General features: G+C 37.9%; 1 protein-coding gene across 2 annotated transcripts in view; it reads right to left on the bottom strand.

The window, feature by feature from the left end:
* Positions 1-21,866, bottom strand: part of LOC145984238 (uncharacterized protein C12orf56-like) — a 178,113-nt gene that overhangs the window by 36,241 nt on the left and 120,006 nt on the right. For both annotated transcript variants that reach the window (XM_083117817.1, XM_083117818.1), the window contains exons 3-8: positions 16,271-16,479; positions 12,564-12,956; positions 7,156-7,294; positions 5,492-5,692; positions 4,799-4,996; positions 1,815-1,973 (exon numbers count right to left, since the gene is read on the bottom strand). In XM_083117817.1, the coding sequence (XP_082973943.1) occupies positions 1,815-1,973; positions 4,799-4,996; positions 5,492-5,692; positions 7,156-7,294; positions 12,564-12,956; positions 16,271-16,479 (1,299 nt within the window). The remainder of the gene's footprint in view (positions 1-1,814; positions 1,974-4,798; positions 4,997-5,491; positions 5,693-7,155; positions 7,295-12,563; positions 12,957-16,270; positions 16,480-21,866) is intronic.

The raw sequence follows: 21,866 nt of genomic DNA, 5'->3' as shown, positions 1-21,866 counted from the left end.
TTGTTTTAAGACGAGTTGGCTTTATTGTTGACAAGACTTAATTGAAATTACTGTTGCATGACATAATGAGTAAATTGCAAAATTATGTAGCAATTTAAGCTAAGAGATTATTGTTATTTAATGTCATTATGTAGGTATTAAATAAACACATTCCTGCAATAAACGTGTTCTTTTACAGTAACAAAGTATTTAAAAATACGGTTTTATTTATTTTTCATTTAAACTGTACGTCGAGTCCCGATTAGCCTTACTGTGCATAAAGTGGACTTAAACACCAAATCAATCAGTCAACCTCACTTTCAAATAGTACATCCTAGACTTCATTCTTGCGGATTATCGAGGCTCTGGCATTGTGGCCTCTTCATGTGTGTTTGTGATTGTTCTTCACCAATGCCATTTTATTTCCACTCATCCTGATCTTTGCGATTAGCCGAAATTGTCAGAAAAGCAAAGTAAAACAAATCAATCAAGTACTTGCAGAGTGTCGTAAAGTGTAGCCAATTCCATTGTACGTACGGGACTACTGTCATATGTTTTACCAGTCCTTCGAAGTTGGACCTTTCGCAAGTCGATCGCGGCCCCCCCCCCCCCCTTTTTGTTTTTAAGAAAGAAGCAAACAACACAGCACTATATCTCTCAACAAGCACTCGAACATCATTATATGAAAAAGCGACCCAACACATGTAAAAAAAATAAGGCACAGTTTTAGTATTTGATAGAAAAGTGCTTGTGGAATACCTTCTAGAAGTCTCAAGAAAATTTTGAATACATGGCATCTAAAAGTGAGTGGATATTGTGTGGTACACACCTGCTATAAATTAATAATAATAAATAATAACCCGTGGCGCAACAGCCCATGAGGGTCAGGGCCTACCTACCAACTGCCAGCCTCACTCACACCTGTCGAGGTGGAAGATCATCCAACTAGTTAGGGGGTGATGTGTGATTAGCACGAAGAACCCTTAGTCGTCATTGTAGATTTCCATGACTGAGTTACGCTACTCGTTCGTATCTCCCCAGTTTCCTCACGATGGTGGGTGGCCACCGGTCTCATAAACAGGCCGAAATCTCAGGGGAAAAGTTGTTGCGCTTTCCCCAGGAGACTCGAACCTGCTGCCATCCCGTAGTGGGAGTCCAAAGCACGATGCTTTAGACTGCAAAGCCACGGTGCAGGACAGTAGCCAGCTCTATCCTTGGACCAAACTCTGTCCGATTTCTTGTTGTCGGTAACCTTAAAGAGTTTATGTACAAGAGCAAACCCTGCAATGTTGATGGACTGAAAGACAGCATTGGGGAAACATTCACTGACATTAGTCGAATTATGTCGTAAGACTTGCTTGAGTGTAGTTGGTAGAGTACGCGAATATCTCGCATGGGATGGACAGCAATTTGAACATTTAATATAAAAATGTTCCATACCCAGTGGAGACACATAGTCGTTCGGATCCCACTTTAAACTGTAGGTCCAGTTCCAATTAGCCTTTCTGTGCATAAAGTGGACTTAAAACGCCAATCAATCAATCAATTTAATCTAAAAATGTCGTATGACGTACTTCAATTTGGTGTTCTGTTCCATTATTACATGCTTATGATTTTCTGTAAAAAATCTGTCCAATTCTGTGTAATACGAGACTTGATGTAGATTACCGACTCATGAAAAGTAGGTGTTATTTCTGCCAGACCCTGTGTATCCAGGTGAAGTAATTTTTACAAAAAATCAACGAAAGCTTGAAAATTTGTTGCAAACTAGAATGTAAGATTTTTATACCAGAAAATGACCATATTGATTTTATATTTTGCCACTGTACACTTACCTCTGCTTCTGGCAGATTGTACCATCCTGAAGAACAAAACTCGTGAAAATTTTCCAGCATATGGCAGCAGGTGTTATGCAAAGGTTGAGGTATATGAGGTGGAGTAAGAATTAAAACTAGCAGCTCACGTAACAGACTTCCTCCATTAAACTGCAACATCTGTAATATACAGAAGGACTTTTCATAAAATATGCATTTGCTAATTACAGTGGTGGTGGTAACAGCTTTGCCTCCCCCTCCCCTCCTCCTCATAGAACTCAAGTTTTAGAAGATTAATCTTATGCTGCATCAGTAATTTTTACTCTCAAGATTATTTTATGCACACACACATTTATAATTTGTGCAGTACTAATAATAACATGTCACTTTAAGTCCCAAATTTTACAAGTAGCAGAAGTTTTCTATAACCACACTTCTCAAAATACTGTATATTAAGGCCCATGCAGGACAGACCTGATATGATGTGACAGTACATAGAAAACAGCCTAAGAAACTAGCAAGACCTTTACACTCTTACATATGAAAATAAATATTTCTGAATATCTATTCAATATTCAGATTACCGCATAACTAAGAAGTTAAATTTGTAGTGTGAATGGTCATTTCCAACATAGTAAAAATCAAGTATAATTCTTACTGCTGAAAACACACACATCTTGCATATTGGAATTTGAACCAGAGAATTACCAAATTACAATAGACAACAACAACTGAGAGGCAATGGGGCTGTCATTGCCAAACTTTTCCGCTAGAGGCGCCACCCCTGTTGTGTCCCTAAAGAATTTCGTTCGTCATCTAGTTGCCCTAAGCTTTACATTGGAGCGCGATAGGATGGCTATTCAAAAGTTATTTTCAACGAAGGTAAGAATTTCTCGTGTAAATCGATAACAAAAATGTGTTTAGCAAACTTTTAAGATTATGTAGCAAGTCATAAGTTTCCGAAAATTACATTATCCTGAACCTAAGAATTAATATATTAAAGCGCAACGGCAGGGTAGCTCAGACGGGATAAATATAGTATACTAGCTGATTGCCCGGCGTTGCCCGGGTATTTATTTATCCAAATCTTCTATTAGACAGTAATATAATGAATTCTAACTATAGTGTAAAATGAACTTGACGTTGAACGGCATTGGGAGTGTCACTATTCATCTCAGCGGCCCCGAAAACTATGGATTCCACACTAATATCTGTCGTTTTACATGTCACCCTCTTCCCACCCTCACCCCTAGGGCTGCCAGGGATGTCTTACCCGCACAGTATTTCTTTCCAGATTGTAAGTAATATGTGTACCAAGTTTGGTCATCGTGAATGTCACCAATTAGCTTAGAGACTCCGAAAAGTATGGATTCGACAGTAATCTAGGTCATTTTTGACATTTTATTTTTCACCCCCTCTCACCTCCCACCCAAATAGGTGATGAACATGGAGTTGAACGGCATTGGGAGTGTCACTATTCATCTTAGCGACCCAGAAAACTATTTATTCCACAGTAATATTGGTCGTTTTCGATTATTTTTACATGTAACCCCCTCCTACGCCCACCCCTACGGGTGCCAGGGGTGTCTTACCCCCACAGTATTTCTTTCCAGATTGCAAGTCATACGTGTACCAAATTTGGTTGAAATCGCTCCAGGCGTTCGAGAGTTATGCCGGAACAAACAAACACACACACATATACACACATACATATATTTTCATTATATAGATTTATGCAGAAAGAGCACTAAACTTGACGTAATTTTGGTCGTCCCTAGCTGCCATAGGTCTATAATACAAAAATTCAGATTTTTACACTACGCTTTTATGTTTCCTCTTGTTGCGACTTGCGAGTGTGGTGTAATTCAACGGCGGGAGTAGGAATCGGAGAAACTCACCAAATTACAAAGAGAAAATGTATTAAGCGAGTAAGCGCATGCTATTTATTATTATACACTATGCGCTATCCAATAACTTAATATTTACATTTGTTTTCTTTGTATTAAGCAGACATTTTCTCGCCTTATTTTCGTCCTTCTTGTTTTGGGTTACAACAATTTTAAAATTATAATTCCTGTAAATAAGAATCCCTAGAGTTCGCGAGACATGAAACAGAATATAAAATATTTTTTGAAATAACTATTACTCTCGAGAAATGTGTATGTATGAAATAGAGAACCATATTTACTAGCCATGAGGAAAAGTATGATATCACGTAAAAAAAAAAGGAGCCAGTTATTAATAACAATTATAAAAATAAAAGTACAGTCGCGTGGAATTATTATGTATTATTCTTTACCAGATTCACAAGAATAGAGCACTTAAATTGTGAAAATTGCAAGTGACGTAAACAAGTGTTGTGCAAAGTTTAAGGCATTTTTGAGTTCCGATATCTTTTCTGTTGTTGACGATCGTCTTATTAAAATGCTTAGTTTGACATCTATCACGTTCCGACATAATTTCTGCAATTTAAACTTGCAATTTAATGTAATAGCAGCACGTTTAGCATCAAATTCCCCATGTATTTAAACTGGAGATTAATTGCCCATCAAAAGCATGGGGACACATCAGGGGTGCTGCCACCTACAATAGTTTTCTTTTACCAGGCCCATTTGTACCTACCATACACAATTAGGTGAAGCTCCTATTCAAAAGAAATCATTGGCAGGTGTACAGTGATTGAAAGCATGTAATGTCCCAGTTAACATAAACTATGGGAACGATATTCATGTCTATCTATAATAAAATCTCAAGTACAGAAAGAAGAAGAGAAGAAAAACAAGACTGGAAGAATTACAAGACAAAGAACCAGAAATGATTATTCTGGCAGCTTTTGTTATAGTCATGAGAAAGGGGAGACCTCATTCTTAAGTGTTGTTTTAAAAGAACACCCGTTCTTTCCTATGTGTGTGTCTCTTTCGTTTCACTGAAAAAAAAAAAGAATTATTGTCATCTTTAATATGTATTATCTGTATTAATCCATTTAATAATAATCAGAATATTACCTGTATTTTATCTTGAACGCAATCTGTGTCTCTCAACATAGTAAGGAGTGTTCCTAGTAGCAAAGCAGCCATTTCTAATTGGTCCTGTCTTGTTGCTAGGACTTCGTCTGGATCATTTGAGCTGAAGGATGTGAGTGAAGCAGATTCCAAAAGGTATACTTCCAGCTGTTGCACCAAAAAGTGATATAACATTTGATCCTGTAAAGTATGAGCACTTGTTAGTCTTAGGAGCTGCCAAAACAATAAAATAAAGAAGGGTAAAATTTAATATATATATATATATATCCAGAATTCTAACCTAAGCACTGGCTACATTAATTACTCACCACAGAGGTTAGCAAGTAAGGGCCATAAAAAGTATACTCTGACCTGGCTATCTCTGGAGTGAGCGAAGGAAAGCAAGACTCTGCACAAGTAGTGACGCGAGACTGCTCCACCAATGAACACGTGCGAGGGATTGCGTGGGGGAGCGACTGTAGTTACCAGCTTTCGCAGCAGCGTGTACTGCTTCGCTCTGCCCACTCGACCCCCCCCCCCTTCTCTGCTGCTCTGCGCGGACTTGCTCCAGAGATACTGGGACAGAGTATAGGGCCATTGTAAGCTAGAAACTTCCCAGTCCCATCAAGCCTTTAAGAGTTCCTGAGTCAGAAATATGTTTCATATAGTACATGTCACTCGGTAGAAAATACTCACTCTCCAAAAAATCTTCTTCAGTTCGAAGTTTCTCTCGGCTCCAACTTGCAATTCCTGAATAAGTTCAAATGTTTGGTCTAAAGAGTTATGAGGACTGAGCAACTCTCTTTTGAATTGTTCATAAATTGTCTCCAAGTGCTTTGGATCTCTAACAGGTGCTGCTGAATTGTTGTTTTTCTCTTCAATTTGTAGAGTTGCAACCTAGAAAAGTATACAAGATGTATATTATACTGTTCTAGCAAATATTATTGGAGGGAATATCTAGAACAGCATTTTATAGGGCTAAGCTGATATTACTTGGAACTGATACTCTTACCTATTCCCACTGATACCGATACTTGAAAATTGTAACCCTTAACTGGTGTGGTACTGGTAAAAATGCTGTCGAGCGTGAATTTTCGTTTCTATAGTTTATGAGTTTCCCCGTAGGTTCTCAGTAGCTGTTTATAGTTGTAGTGTGTATTGACAGCAGTTGCCATCTGACATGTGGAGCTGATTGTTTTCGTATAATAGCAAGTTCGGGTCAAACTGACCCACACCACATCGTTTACGTTATCATTTTTTGTGGGGTTTGGTGCTATGGCGTGAGACGTGAACAAAAATTTGGCCAACGCTATACGTCGATTGATTGAAAATGAAGAGTCAGATGATAATATGGAAATTGACAGTGATGACTCTGAGCTTGTAAGAAGTGCAAACAGCATGTGTGTGGCATATGTACTGTTGAGATTTTGCACATTAAGTGATGCAGAAAAGAATAACTTTTCAATTCATAAACAATTTATGAATGTCAGTGTTTTTATTCATGTTTGTTTTCTTAATTCCATATACTGAACAATTATCTTAAACATTAGTGAGTTCAGAATTTTCAAGAAAAATATCAGTCTCTGTAAACAAGAAAAAATGGTAAATAATAGTTGATAATTTTTTGAATATTTTAGTGTGAAGAATTTTAAGCAAAAAATATGTTTTGTATACTTAATTAACATTAATGTAATCAATAAAAATTCAATTTTATAATTATTTGATCATATACACTCAAAATAAAGAAAATAAACCCTGGGTCATTTTAAGCCGCACCACACCAGTCAAGGGGTAACAATTAAAAGTTGCTTAAAAATATTGATTCGTTAATATTACACTCCAGTTATGAGAACATCAGTTTAACAAAATTTTCCTTTAAAATATTAAAAAATTACATCATAATATAAAAATAGTTGTTATATAATCACAAAATACCGTTTTTTCACAGAATAGGTACAAAATCATTGGAAATTTTTAATTTTGCATAATTTCAAGAATATTCAGACTCCGCGAATGTGTCATGTAGCACTTTGGTATACCCTGTGAACAATTAAAATGTCAGAAGAGTATCGTTAGGTATCAGTAAATAAAATCCAACCTATACTTTCCGATACCAATACATCGGTATCGGCTCAGGTCTAGCATTTTATTATCGAAGGAACAGTAGTCTACACATTAATGTACAGTACATTAATTACATATAGCAAACAATTACAAATTCAAAACAAATAAATATTACTTCTACCATAAGACCTCTTGCCAGTACTGCATTTAAATTATGTAATTTATTTACATATAAACACATGTATAATTGCAAATCTATTTCATTGTAATCGAAAAGGAAATCAATCATCACTTACTAATAATCGAGCAAACCAACATGTTTGTAGCTGAGTCATAAGAGCGGACCCATTCTTCAGCACATAGAGATGTAAGTCTAATATAGGAGAAGTAGTTTCTGCCAAACCCAGCATACCATCCATACGTGGAACACGTGCTCTATGAGGAATAAATTTAATTTGAGTGAGTTATTACAAACACATTTTTGCTTAACTTTTCAAGGTGTATGGCAGGACTTTGGTGGCAGAAAGGAATTCTTCACATGTGAAATCATTTAAATCAATTGTTTATCTTGATTATTCCACAAATAACACTAATATTTCTTACATCTACCTTCAAGTAAACTCTTATGTTGAGATAGACACACCAGGTTGTACATTACCATTCATATTTTAGAATTACAGGAAAGTTACGAATCACCCTGTACTTTGAATTAACTATTGTCTTGAAATTATTTTTGCCCTTTGTAGATCCAAAAATTATTTGTAGGAATAAACATTTTTTATAAATTTGAAAACTGTTATTACCACATTACTACACCTAAATACTTAGTATAATATACAGGGGGTGTATATTGATCCGAATCGCCTTTTCCTTAGCAGTGTGTTTCCGTAATAACATTGAATACTGAAACGCAAATATTTTTATATATTTTCAGTGAAAACTCATTGCGAGTGAAGCGAGGAAGAAAACTTCAGATCTACGGGTGTCCCAGAAATCTATTCCTGATTACAAACTTTATTCATATCCGCTATATGCAATGTAGAGATGTGAAAGTGGTGCCAAAATGTTGGAAAGCTAACAAAGTTCTTTTTGTTCCAGGTTTCAGTAACGTGGCTGTAGTGTAGCAGTGTCAGTGCCAAGAAAACCGGAAATGTTCACAAATCAGGAAAAAGCTCAGTGTGTCTCCTGGTATCATTAGGCAACAAAGCCTGTACAATTTGCACTTTGTATGCACGAAACAATAAACGTTTGTGTAAGATATCATGAACATAACTTTTTTGCTGATGTTTTACGTTGTGGTTGATGGTAGGCCACTTCTAGGTAAGTCAGCAACAGATTCTGTGGTCTTGAACTTGTCATACCACGACTTAATGCTCTCGATATCGGGCGTCATCTTTCCATACGTTGTTTGAAAGTTTCTCTGCACTGTTATTGGTGACCTGGTCTCGTGATACCAGAGGACACACTGATCTTTTTCCTGATTTGTGAACATTTCTGGTTTCCTGGGCACTGACACTGCTACACCACAGCCAAGTTACTGAAACCTGGAACAAAAGACCTTGGTTAGCTTTCCAACATTTCGACACCACTTTCACATCTCTACATTGCATATAGCGGATATGAATAAAGTTTGTAATCAGGGAAATACTTCTGGGACACCCGGTATTTCTCTGGAAACTAACTATAATAATAATTGATAGATCGCCAATACTTTCTATAGAACTTTTACTCTGTATTTAAAAATCAATCACCCCACCCATCATTTGTGCGAATATGTGTATATATGTTACATCCAGCGCCTGAAGTAGAAAGTGTTAGCTGAGAGGATGTTTGGTCGAGCCTTGGGGTTAGCTGGGAGATGCTTTGTGAAAATTGTACTATTAAATTATTAAGGTTCTGTTATTGTTGTCCCCCTGGCAAAATTCCCATGACGAAGCTCTCGCCACACCTTGGGACACCCCTGTTTTGTACTAATCAATTGGTCCCAGGTTCGATACTCGGTGGAGGCACATTGCGGCTCGGATCCCACTTTAAACTGTAGGTCCAGTCCCTATTAGCATATCCGTGCAAAAAAGTAGACTTACCACATAAACTAAAACCCAAATCCTGTTTTGTGCAATCAGCAGAGTTCTTTTCTCCAAAGAAAACTGATATCACACATCAGTTCCATCCTGCTCATTATCGTAACATCGTTAAATAGTTTGGTTCATTTAAGTGCGTCAAATTTCGAAACACCTTAACGCTTCCCGGGATTCGAAGTCAGGATCTCTGAATTCGTAGCTCGCTATGCCATTATCGAGTCCACCTCCACTGTAATCGTCGCAGGCTCATTTTTAATTAAAGAAAATTAGTCGCCTTCGTGCAGTCCTTCGGAACCTCATTTCAGGCATTCGTGATGTAAGAGTTCCGCAGTCTACGAATTTCGGAGTATGTATCGACAATTGTTGGAGAAGTATTTTGCTCGACCTTGACAACGGTTCGCTTCAACATTGATTACTTTGACAACCGTGAGACGGGAGGCACGGAAGGCGTCTTATCAGTTGTCATGGCAACATGTAAATATTTCCTTTCTTTTGATCCTCGTGAAAATAAACACGACATTCTTTCCGTCTAATGAAATGCATTGAATTTACAGTGTAGCGTGTTTTCAGCGCCCTATATTTCATTCACAAAACCCTATTTTATTTTTAGAGAATTTCTCTTCAGTATTATAAATCATTTACGCTTTCCTAGTGGTAATAAATATTACCCGTCACTGTAATCCATCCCGCCAAAGCTTGAAGTTGAACTTTAGTTTCTTACCTTGGCGTAACTAGCGGTGGAGTAGGGGGAGTCCAACCGATCCTCCTGAAGGGTCCGTTTGTAATTCGACATACACAACGCACATAATCTGTACATACAAATTGATAAACTTGGACCTCCTGAAGCCGACCTCCGTGGCAGAGTGGTTAACATAGCGCTTCACGACGCCAGATGTCTCGGGTTCGAATCCCGGCTTGGGTGTTCTTTGTGAGTGTCCCTTCGTCAGATTCATCATATTATCACTCATCCTCATCTCCGCGATTATCCAAAGGTGGTATAAAAGATAAGTGAAATAAACAAAATCAATCGATTCCACACCCGGAAAATAAACTAGTTACACTACTGTTTCGTGGATAATTCATGTAGGAAATCTGTTCAAGATTGACTAATCTACCGAGCCAGTTTGGTTTGTGTTTAGAGCAAATTCTCACGCCCCATACCCTCCAAAAATATAATTTTTAAAATGCATTAATACATTAATCAGTTGAAATAACTTTTGCAATTGCAGCGACTTAGACTGTGAACCACCTGACTACACGGTTCAATACCAGCGAGGGTTCTTAAATTTTTAACACTGTTACATTATCTTGTCGAAGATGTTCGTGCTTGCTCACCACTACATTCAACCATCTTCCCACTTAGGTCTAGATAACATTAATTTTACTTTAGGAAATCTGGGCCAATGGGAAGGACATACTCCAATCCCCCGGTGCACCACTGTAAGGTTGCATTGGTATAAACGGTTTTGAGGCGTAACTAATCTACTTTCGGTTGTATACCTGAGCGACTGAGCTTTTCGATCAGAGCGTGGTGCTGATTGCAACACTTCTATCAAGGACGAGCTTCTCTGACCTTGCTAACCAGAGGCACTGGCGTATGCAGTCCTCTCTGAAATTTTGAGAAAAGATAATTTCAGACCTTACCCTAAAGTTCCTACCACCCGCCCCCAAGTTATCTTCAGTGGCGCGCGCAGGATTTTCTCAAGTGGGGAGGTTACTTATAATTCATTTTAGTAGTGAGCCCTTATTTTGCCATCTTTTCGTGCCTTTGACGTTCTTTTTGAGGGGGGAATACTGGGCCAAAGGGGGTTGGTTATGACCCGCATCAACCCTTCTAGTGCACGCCACTGGTTATCATACTGTAAATATTTGCAGATACTTTCCAATATATTTCTAGATGCGCCTGTACGTGAATGGGGGCCCGGAGGCAAGTAAGCCTTTAGGGGGGCCCTCAGCCATTGACATAGTAGAGGGTTCGTATATGCGCATGTAAAAAATAAACTTAGTTACTCAGGGGTACAGAAACAAATACAATATAGCTATACAGGTAAAGGCAAAGTCAGTGCAAAACCCCGCAGTGCGGAGACAAGTAACCCTTAAGGGGACCCTCAGCCATTGACATACCGGTAGTAGGTGTATGTATGTATGTATCTATATATGTGTGTGTGTGTTTGTGAAGATAGGTAGGAAGAGGGAAGCCTTTGGTAATATTTTGCGGGGAAAGGGGGGGGGGCAAGATTTGTAGATCCGGCACTGTTGATAACTTGCTAAATCTACTGTTTGTGAATACTCCTTACGGTGACTACCTCCGTGGCAGAGCGGTGATCGCAAGGCGCGCATTGTATTTACTTAGTGGGTACCCAGGTTCGAACGCTGGTCAGGCATCGACAGTACTTGTTCCAACACCCATTTCATCAGTTCATCCTCATCGTCACAATTAACCCAAGAGGTTGAAAAGCAACGCAAAATGACCAAACAGAACTAGAACTTCGTACAGTGATAATTATACCGTAGCCTACAAAGGTGATCTGAAAAAAAAAAACTTCAAAAAGTATATCCATGCTGCAGATTTTACAGAAAAGTTGAGATTTTCCCCAACAAAAAATGAATTATCCATTTCAACTCTCGTTTAAGCTACATTAATATTTAATTGAAATATGAAGTTTATGAGAGCAACAAACGTTCCATATCATCCTCGTTCAAGGAATTAATAATACGAAGATGCTTTTCCTGTTTTTGGAAAGTGAACAAACGGTCTAAATTAAATTTATCCGTTGTTCTGTCATTGAATACGTCCAGCTCTTATTTTTCAAAATTTGCACAGTAACACTATATTAAGGCTATTTTGTGAAATTAAATGATGAATATACACCTAATGGAAATATGGTTTAAACTTTTAGATTTTTAAATATTTTCATGGTGACTTTCGCTGTTTCAAGATTTATCTAAGCAGCATGGTTGGGGAGTGCGCATATATATGTTGGTGGTGTTCAAGACATTTCTAAGATGCAGTGAAGTTCTAGAAATGTTACCAGTAGAAGTTTCAGATATTTGCATGGACGTCCGCAGGATATTTCCAGGAAGGGGCAGGCAAGATACTTTTTCCAGGGGGTGGTGGGCAACGAGGCAAATTTTCCTCTATACTAGTGTTGTCCCTTAATAAAAAGCATTGCTTCAGTTTGAAGTTATCATGTTCCTGCAACGCCCTTGCAATAATTAACATATATTATTGAGTTGAGTTTGGCTTTTAATTAAACTATTTGCACAGAAAGGCTAATCGGTACTGGACCTACAGTTTAAAGTGGAATCCGAACCACTATGTGCTTCACTGGACTCCTTAAAACATTTTTATTGCGACTGGAATGAAATTATATGTGTGAAATATATAATTTTTGGTTAAGTTTCATTTTCAAGAGGGGCTACTGCCCCCATGCCCCCCTTCGGACGTCCATGGATATTTGCATCAATTTTGATTTCATTTACACTCATTTCTACTAAATAAGATATTTAGTAGAACATTGCAATAACGGTTGCGTTATATACAGTGTTATATATCGTTCGTTATTGAAATGTTCTCTTTTTTAAAAAAGTTGGAATGTTCGCTTTAAAAATTCAAAACTAACCTTGGTTTGTCCAGAGAGCTGTGAGATCGCAAATGCGAGTGTTCGGTGTGCTCACTGTGCTGATCCAAAGCGCTTCGTGACCTTGGGATTCTCGGCTGCGCATCTTCAACCCTCTGCAGCAAAGCACTGATGGACCTTGTGGTGACCCTGTCGTCGTCTAGGGGCCGGCTCCATTCGGGGTCGAAGGCAGTGACCGGCGAAGGGTCCGGGGTGGCCGCGCGTCGAATGGGGACCAAGGAGGGTAGAGCGACCGATTGCACCAAGGACGTCAAAGCTGCAAAGTCCGGCGTGTCCGGACGGTGGTAGATGGTGCGTTCGGGCGATTCGGTGTCGCTCTTTGTGCACCACGGTTCTCGTTCGGGTGATATCTTCAGGAAAGGCGATGACCGCTCGCTGAAATGAAGAGAAAGGTTTTTACGTTAATATCATTGAAGACTGGTGCGATCTTAATCTACACACTCACACAAATGTTATATATTAAATATATACACACATACATATTGATAATGTTATTGTTATAAGTACGTAAATTACTATCTATTAAAATGAATTACTATCAAATACATAAAAAGGAATTAATTATTACTTTTATACATAGATATTTATTAAGTAACAAACTAATTCCTTTACTGCTGGTTAAAGATGTCAATAAATTACGAAATAGTTGTATTATGTATAAGTTTTTGTTTAGTTTTTGCTTTCTATTAATATAAATAAATTAATTTCAAACTTATATTTGTCTTGCATCCTTGTTTAACTTTTATATTGTGCTGTGTATATTGTTCTTGGTGTATATCGGTTAATGATCTCTTGAAATAAAGAGAGAGAGAGAGAGAGAGAGAGAGAGAGAGAGCATTCGCACCATACTACTTTGTGTGTTTTCTCGATATTATCCTTAGTAAAGTATATTCGAAGTCAAAACTAATTGCTTATCTTATGTTGTTTTAACAAAACACACCCCTGCTACAAATTTTTGGTGCGGGATATTTTAGGCCAAGATTATTGGTGGGAGAAATCCTCCGATTTCACATCCTGACATAAAACACTACTGCAGCGTTTACTTGTCTTCAAGCAGAGGTATTTCTTTCTCCTACTATCCTTCTCTCTCTCTTTCTCTTTCTCTCACTCTCTCTCTGTCCCACGCGCTTTTTCCCTTCAGGTCTTCCGTTTGACAGAGTTTCTTACCTTCTCTCTATTTCTCTGTCATCCATTTTTCTTTCCTTTTCTCTCTCCCTTTTCTCCCTTTCTTGACATAATCTCGCTCCACTCTCTCTCTGCATGTTTTTCCTTCTCTTTCCTTTCCTAACACTACTTCTTTCTGCACTACTCTCTCTTTCTCTGACCCATAAGAATATTAGGTTTAGACAATGTTTCCTTACTTTCTTTAACAAAGAAAAAGTTTCCCATACATTTTGTTATATGATAGAAGAATATGCGATTGCTATGAAAAAACATCGAACACATTCTTTAGCAATAACAATGGAACTCGAAGTTACTACTGCAAGCAGATCTTTAAATATTCGTTAACGTTAATCACTTTCTTCATCCATAATTTACCGTGAAATAAATGCGAATTTTGCATTCGACAAATTTTCATGACGTTTTTGTTTTCTGGACAATCATGAAGACGTTTGTTTTTGTTTTTCTACAACTTAAGTGCACGTAATTGAATATTTAGTTACTATCATATGAAGTTTCTAATTGGAAAAGTACTGCTTTTTCGTTGAGGATTAATCATTCATTTTCTTTGCTCATGGGTTGAAATTCAAAACTTACTTGAAAATCATTAAAACACGCAAGAAACGCCCAAATTTATGTTCATTCTGCATATTTCTGCATTGTTTTGGACGGAAATCAACAGAGAGTATGTTTCAAACACAAGTTAGTCATTGAATTTTTGCGTCACCTTTGTGTGACATATAAATCCTGTAAAAATTTTAGAAAATATATAAAGACCTAAAAAACTCTTCGATAAACTTAAAATAGGTTCTTACAAGCAAAATACGTTATTTTAGGCACTATAAAACTTTTATCAGTTGTTGCGTCTTTTAATGAAAAGTTGACGGACGTAACTTGTTATTTCTTATTTACCTGTGAAGGAAAAATAGGCTTTTGACCTATAATCTGATGTCTACTTTTCGTCGACGTATAACAGTTAACAGTGCTTTTCCAGCAGCGAACAAGTACAGTACAATTCCTGCAACACACGAGTGTGCATTTCCAGCAGTACACAAGACTCTAGCTGTGAATCATCGCACCAGTCTCCAACTCCCTGCTGCAATTTGCGGTTGCCGACCTTGAGTGCATACTGACACGGCTGACTACCGCTGAATTCCTGGCTCTGGTTTGATGAAGTTTGTTCTGGAGTTGGGCAAATTCACAATGGAACTATCGGACTAAATGGATATTAGGTATATACTGTAGCTATTTTTTTATGAACACTGTGATGAAATATGGAATTGAATATCAAACTATATTTGTTCTGTCACCAGTCAGTTTCCGTGCTTGAAAACTTACTTGCCTCAGCTTTTCGCGCAATAAGACTGTTCTACTCGATGGACTTGAAGTCCATAAAATTAGAATCTTCGCATTTACTGCTTAGAAAATTAATTGAACATTTCAAACTTACTATAAAATCTACGTGATAATATTGCCTATTCCCGACATTTATCAATTCAGTTGACTGTGTCTAGCGTTCAACGAGTCGTTGAAGCAATGCCTTTCAAATTTCGAAGGCCTGGCAATCCAAGTTATAAATGCAGATAAACCTACGGCCGCATTCATGTGATAGTCTGATTTTACGAACCTCACATACTTAGAAGTGTGCTTTTGGTACGTGGATTGTGAAACTAAGAAAGTGTCTCCAACCTGAAACCTGCCGTTACTAGTCCATTCAAAAACTCCCCTGTATGAGCACCTAAATTCACAAAAAGGGGGGAAACTATTGCCAAATTGTAAAGATTCAGAGATAGTTGTATTTGACAGTTCGTTTGAAGCTGTTTACGGTTTGACAACTATTGATAACTTTAAGTGAAAAAATAATTCTTGTGCTTAGCACATTCGACTCTGTATCCTACTTTCTTGTGCAAACCTGTTTAAATTTTTACTTGCTTAGGGATTTCACTTGGAAGGTATTAAATGCAAGTTTTTATTGGACTGGGTAACCTTAAAGTAGGTTTACGAATTAGACCTTCGGATTTTGTGTAACCAAAATAATGTTATAAACTTGCACTAAGTGTATTTTGCATTATTGTTGATTGCGAAAACCTTCGCATATTTAATAAAAAGGGTTTTCTTTTTTTGAAAAAGAAACAACCAAAGCTTGGCTTACTTGATTAGAATTCAGCTATTTGTACAGTCACAAGTCACAAATATTTCTGGGTTATAACGACCCCATTGAGAGACAATATGAAGAAGTGCCCGTGATTGTACGACCAATGCAGTATACATTAACAGAATAAAATGTTGGGAGTTTGTTTCTGGTCAAAATGTAGTATTGTGTTTGAAGTTGGATAATTTGCTTAATCTTAGGTAAAATAAATACTAAATTGAGATTAGCTGATTTAAGAAGAATTTCTAAGCTCAAAATACAAGATCAGAGACAATCTCATAGCTAGTCATTGTAAGTGCGCTGCATTTTAATGGTGTCCACGCCCATTCTATGTTATTATAAATATGTTTTCGTTTACCGTTATTATTCCATTTACCTGTTTGTCGTGTTTCGGACTCGGGACAAGGACCTTCTTGTAGGGGGCGTGTCTTCTTCGCTGAACTCCGGGGACGTTGGTTCCTCTTCACTTAGCCTCCCGTCAACCGTCCGCCGTTTCCAATCGCTTTCATCATTTCGGTAGCTGATTCGAATATGTTGACAATTTTCCCGCTCTTGTCCTTTCAAGAACTCCGGCAAATCGTATTCCTAAAAGAGAAAGAAGGAATAATGGCATTCCATCATATTCTTCCATTTTCATACAATACGAACACCTGATGTGTATCAGGCACGTATCTAGAAATACATTTCGGGGGGAGGTCCGACCAAGAACCTTAATAAATAATAATAATAATAAATGAAATCAATATTAATTAAATGTGTAAATGAATAATGTATCAATATTAATTATGAATAGGTAAAAATATGATAAAATAAAATATATATATAACAGCATGTATTCATTATCTATCGACAATATTTGAGTAAAAATAAATGCTCTAGCAAGGAAATTAATGTCAAATAGATAAAGAATTAAATATTTATTTAATAGCAAAAAAACTAGTTAGAATCAAATGTAATAGGCAAAAATAATTCTACGGTGATTTATTTTAATTGCCTATTACAATTGACGAAAAGTAAAGTTGCTGATTAATATTTAATGTATATTATCATAAGTAGCAGTGTGCATAAATCATTGTAACTGTCCTTCAAAACCGCCAGAGCCCAATTCCTTGCCTTCCAATGAGTTCAGCGGAAATAAATAACCATTGATTATATAACAAATGGTAAACAATTATATTTTCATTATTTATTTATTTAACAAGAATTCCAAATACAGCGTTAACCATTTTACATTGGAATGTATAACAGTAGAAAAGAATAATAAAATCTTTAATCTTAGTACTTGGTAAGTCTTTAGGGGGGGGCGGGTCCGGACCTAAATAGCTACGTCCTTGATGTGTATGTATACACTCATTCACTCAAAAACAACCTACTCATTTATGCAATGACAAAACCGAAATTCTTGCAAAATCTAAAATAAATCAATGTTGTTTTCGTAAGCTTTTACAGGTTCACATTAAAATATTTCATAGTTCGAGGGGAGGCCATGGTACCTTTGCCCCCCTCTCTGGGTACAGGCCTGGTCCTACATAACCAGTACAATGTCTGCATTGGTGCAAAAGCAGTGGCGCAACCAAAGGGGGCAGGGGGCATTGCCTCCCAACCTTGGACGAAATTCTGTTCTAGGGGGGCAAGGGGGTCAAATAATGTCGGCCAAAGGCACCTGCAGGGGGCATAGAGGGGCAATAGACCCCCTCGATTTCAAATTTAATAAAATAAAAATACATTTCATATTTTTTTCTTGCTCGCTTCGCTCGCATTACCTGCTTGTTCTTAGACTTATCAAGTTCAGAGCAGTAGCTAGAGAGCGGCGGAAGTCGACCCTGGGCGCCGAACAATCTAAATGAATAAAACTTGTAAAAGAGAGAATGCCATGGCGGTCCATGAAAATTATTTCAGCCCTATAAAATTAATATTATTTTCAGTTTGCAAAAGAATTGAATCAAAATATTTTCTTGCTCGCTTCGCTCGCAGTGTCCTGTTGTTTTTGGTAATTCATTGTAAATTACCAAAGAGAGAAGTAAGACTTCTCTTAATTGGTTTTGTCTTAAATGCATGAACAATTGTTTTGAGGAAAAGGAGCGTGCATGTTTGACAGAAAATGTATGTAATTTTTGTTGTTGGTTTATTATGAGATGATTGAATTGATTGTGTAATGTATTTAAATAACACCATTAAGCCTTGTTTCCATGATTAAGAAAAACTAAATATGCTGACCAAGGCAGTAATTTATGTATTTAAATATATGCTGTACATATGAGGCATTCCAAGAAAACTGGTCCTATTCCATGTAAATAACATAATCAATTAATGTGCAAATTATTATTGTTTTTAATTGCATTAAGACCTTAGATGCTTGTAAATGCATATAATTTACACATTTCACTAATAAATGAAAGTTACTAGCACCTGCAGCCCATATGCTTCACAGACAAATGAAATCAAAATTTGCTACATTTTTAAAGTGTCGCACACGTATCGGACTTTTGTTCATGCTTTTCACACATTCACCGGGAAAGACAAGCGCTCACGCCGGACCGCTTGCCTCCGAGTCTCGTAGCGAATGTCACGGAATGCTCTGTATGACGTAACTGAAGAAAATCTCCAAACATTTATAGAGCATTCTGACGAAACAACATTAGAGTTTCCTCGCTTTCCCTGCCATACACAAGCGGTTGAGAGGTGTGTTAAGCTTACTACAGAGGCTTCAATTGCAGTCGTCGGCCAGGAAACCAGGGATGGATTTGTTCAGTCAAGAAGAAATCTTCCTTCCTTTGAACACAAAAGCGAATTTAAAGTTGTCTGACATCTTATTCCATAACTTTGCAAGTGGATTATAATTAGTTTTATGGTGTCACATTGCGTTATAATATGATATTGCATAGTCTATTTCATTTATTAATTATATTATCAGAAACGATAACTGTTTTTTTTATTTGCAAATCTTAGAACTGGTAATATTTTTTTAACTACTAAACTTTGACGGCGAGTAGAGGGCAGAAGATATAAGATAAATTCAAAAACTTTTTTGCAGAATTATTACTTATCTTTAGCCACATCTTTTGGCACCTTTTACGTTACTGATTTTGTAAAATAAAAATTTCACATCTATAAGAACGGCCCACCCTAGTGTGTGTGTGGGTGTGTGTATACACACACACTATGTATATATATATATATATATATATATAAAGAAGGTAAAGTGTTCCCCTGTGCTTAGCACCACGCCATGAAGGCGTATAGGGGGTGTGGGGGTAACGCCCCACACTTTCTTGATCCGGTCGTGAGTGGGGGTGATGTGATCAGCATCACGCCCCTGACCGCCTTTACCCCCCAGGGTTTCCCCAAGGTACCCATGTTATTCGACGCTGGGTGGGCGCCGGGGCCGCTTCCATCGTTATAAAAGTTCCCGGATTTGAACCGGCCGGGGATCGAACCCGGGACCTTTAGCATGGTAGTCAGACGCGTTACCGACTGATCCACCGCGGCCAACACACACACACACACATATATATATATATATGTGTGTGTGTGTGTGTGCGATGTCAGCATATTGTATCTTGTAATGTGCACGTACCAATGTTCCTCAGGGGTACTTTTGGTGTAAAAATTTCTCAATAAACTCAAATTCAATCAATAGATCAACACGTAGGTCGGTTCAAAGCCTTGGTAATGCAAGTCCAGATTACTTAGTCATTAAAGGAAAAAATATGGAGGAGGGTCAACATCCCGAGGCGACATATTTAGGTCCAGGCTTGCCGTGGACGATTTCCTCCATATAAATCTACATGCTAAAGCGCTGATTACTTCACAAGTCAATTGCTGTCGCAACGGTACTCAGGCCGCACGCAACGCAAGTTGCTGACGATGATGAAGGAAAGTAAACAAACATACGAAGGTGCTTTGATCGAATGCCGAATTCAAAATCTACAAAGCGCAGGTCATTTGTTTATTGGTTGCCTAGGAACGAGGACAACATTCAGGTCCTAGGAAATCAATGGCAAACTGGCCTTCAATTTCTCCACCTGTAAAATTAATGTTGGCACTGCTTTTCTTTAGCATTATTCGTCTCGAGTTTCGCCACAATGACAATTTCTACGCTTGTTTTCTTGTACTTGTCCGATTGTGAAAGCTTCAACTGTCTCGGAGCTCTTTGTCAACAAATTTGCTTGGACTTGGCCTTGAAAAGGCGTAACGATTGTTTGAGTTTAGTATTTTTTCCGAAGTTGACAGTTATTACGCGAGACGGTGCAAGTTCAGGAAAAATCAATTCTCATGCTCGAACGAGTTGAAACATTGTGTTTACGATGATTATGTAGGCGTCGTGAATAGTAGATGGTTCCACACGAGATTTCGAAAATGTTAGGAAAGCAACCTTATTTGGGGAGGAGAGTATGATGTACATCAAAACTCCACGGCTCAACGGCCCTCTGAGGGCCAGCACCTAGCGAGGCCTTTTCATTGGGTGACGTGTGGGTTGCCTACCGAGTCCCATCGCCTCTGTTTCTGGATATGGATACTCGAAGCCCCTCTACTTCTTCCAGTGGGACTCTTCAGGCACTTGAGCTTCAGACAGGCAACTGTTCTCCCATTTAAATACATGGAAAATTCACGCCTCGCAATCTCTAGGGAATTCTTATTTACAGGAATTATACTTTATAAAGTGTTGTAACAAAACAAAACAAACAAAAAAAAAATGAGAAAGAAAGTAGAAGTAGGAAATGTCTGCTTAATACAAAGAAAATACCCGTTATAAACTACTGGAAGGGGCATAGTGTATAATATATAGTGTATAATATACACTATATAATATACACAAGGTGTTTAAAAAGGTAACTGCCTGCCGCCGTGGCGGAGTGGTTAGCACATCGCGCTAAAACGCTAAGGGTCCCGGGTTCGAATTCCGGCCTAGGCATGGATGTTTGTGAGTGTCCATTCACCAATTTCATCATATCATCACTCATCCCCATCTTTGCAAATTAGCAAAAAGTAGCACAAAAAGCGAAATAAAATAAAGCAAATCAAAATAAAACAAAAAATCAAAAGGTAACTGAACATATATTTGTTGATCAAATGTAAAATAAAGTAAGAGTTAAATTAATGTAAAATAAAGTAACTTACTGTATCTTGTGTTCATGTTTTACAGTAGACGACGAGTGATGGCCGGCATGACACAGTACGCCACGGGAAAGTGCTTGGCGCGTTGAACATTATTGTTCAACGGGACTTATGGGACAAGACAGAATGGTGGGCCATCCCTGGCATTCGCAGCAACCGGGTTCCAGGACCAGTTCCATAAACCTGCACCACCAAATAAAACTATCCTTTTGTGGGTGGAAATGTTCCGGCAAACAGGGTCCGTGGATAACCATAATGAAGGGCGTTCCGGCAGTCTCCGCTACACCAGGAGCAATGACAATTTCAATGACATGTGGAGCATGTGGTTGTGTAAGAACGGACAGAATGAAGCTGTGGTTTGAGTGCTGAGTTTGAGTTTCCTATTTTGAAACACCCTGTATGTATAGCATAATGTGGCTACGTGGGAGCCCTACCAGCACAATCAGCTGTCTGAAAACTACAGAAAGGAGATAAATATGTTCTATATTAAACACACACACAAGTTAGGAGATGACATACGAATGTCTCGTTTGTTTGGAATAACAACACGTCATTTTTACTTGAAGACTGAATGAAGGCCAGTTTATGACATTTTGATCTCGGTGCTTATTGATATCAGACTACAGCATATAAAAAATTCAGACGTAACCTGGTAGTATTTATCACAAACATGTCACTATTAAAGAGGTGATACGCCTGTTAATTTAATAATTGGTTAAGGTAGTAGCTTTAAATTTTGTGGCTGGTAATTCTGAAGAGCTTTTCCCGTGGTTTCCCTCGGTCACCCCAGGTTAATACTGGGATGGTATCTTGAATGAAGACCATGGACGCTTCCTTGTCCGTCTCCTTCCACA

This window comes from Lepisma saccharinum, chromosome 2, assembly GCF_977018435.1.
Source record: "Lepisma saccharinum chromosome 2, izLepSacc3.1, whole genome shotgun sequence".
In the NCBI taxonomy this organism is placed as follows: Eukaryota; Metazoa; Arthropoda; class Insecta; order Zygentoma; family Lepismatidae; genus Lepisma; species Lepisma saccharinum.
The sequence above is the reverse complement of the archived record's forward strand: the minus strand, read 5'-3'. Positions and strand labels throughout refer to the sequence as shown.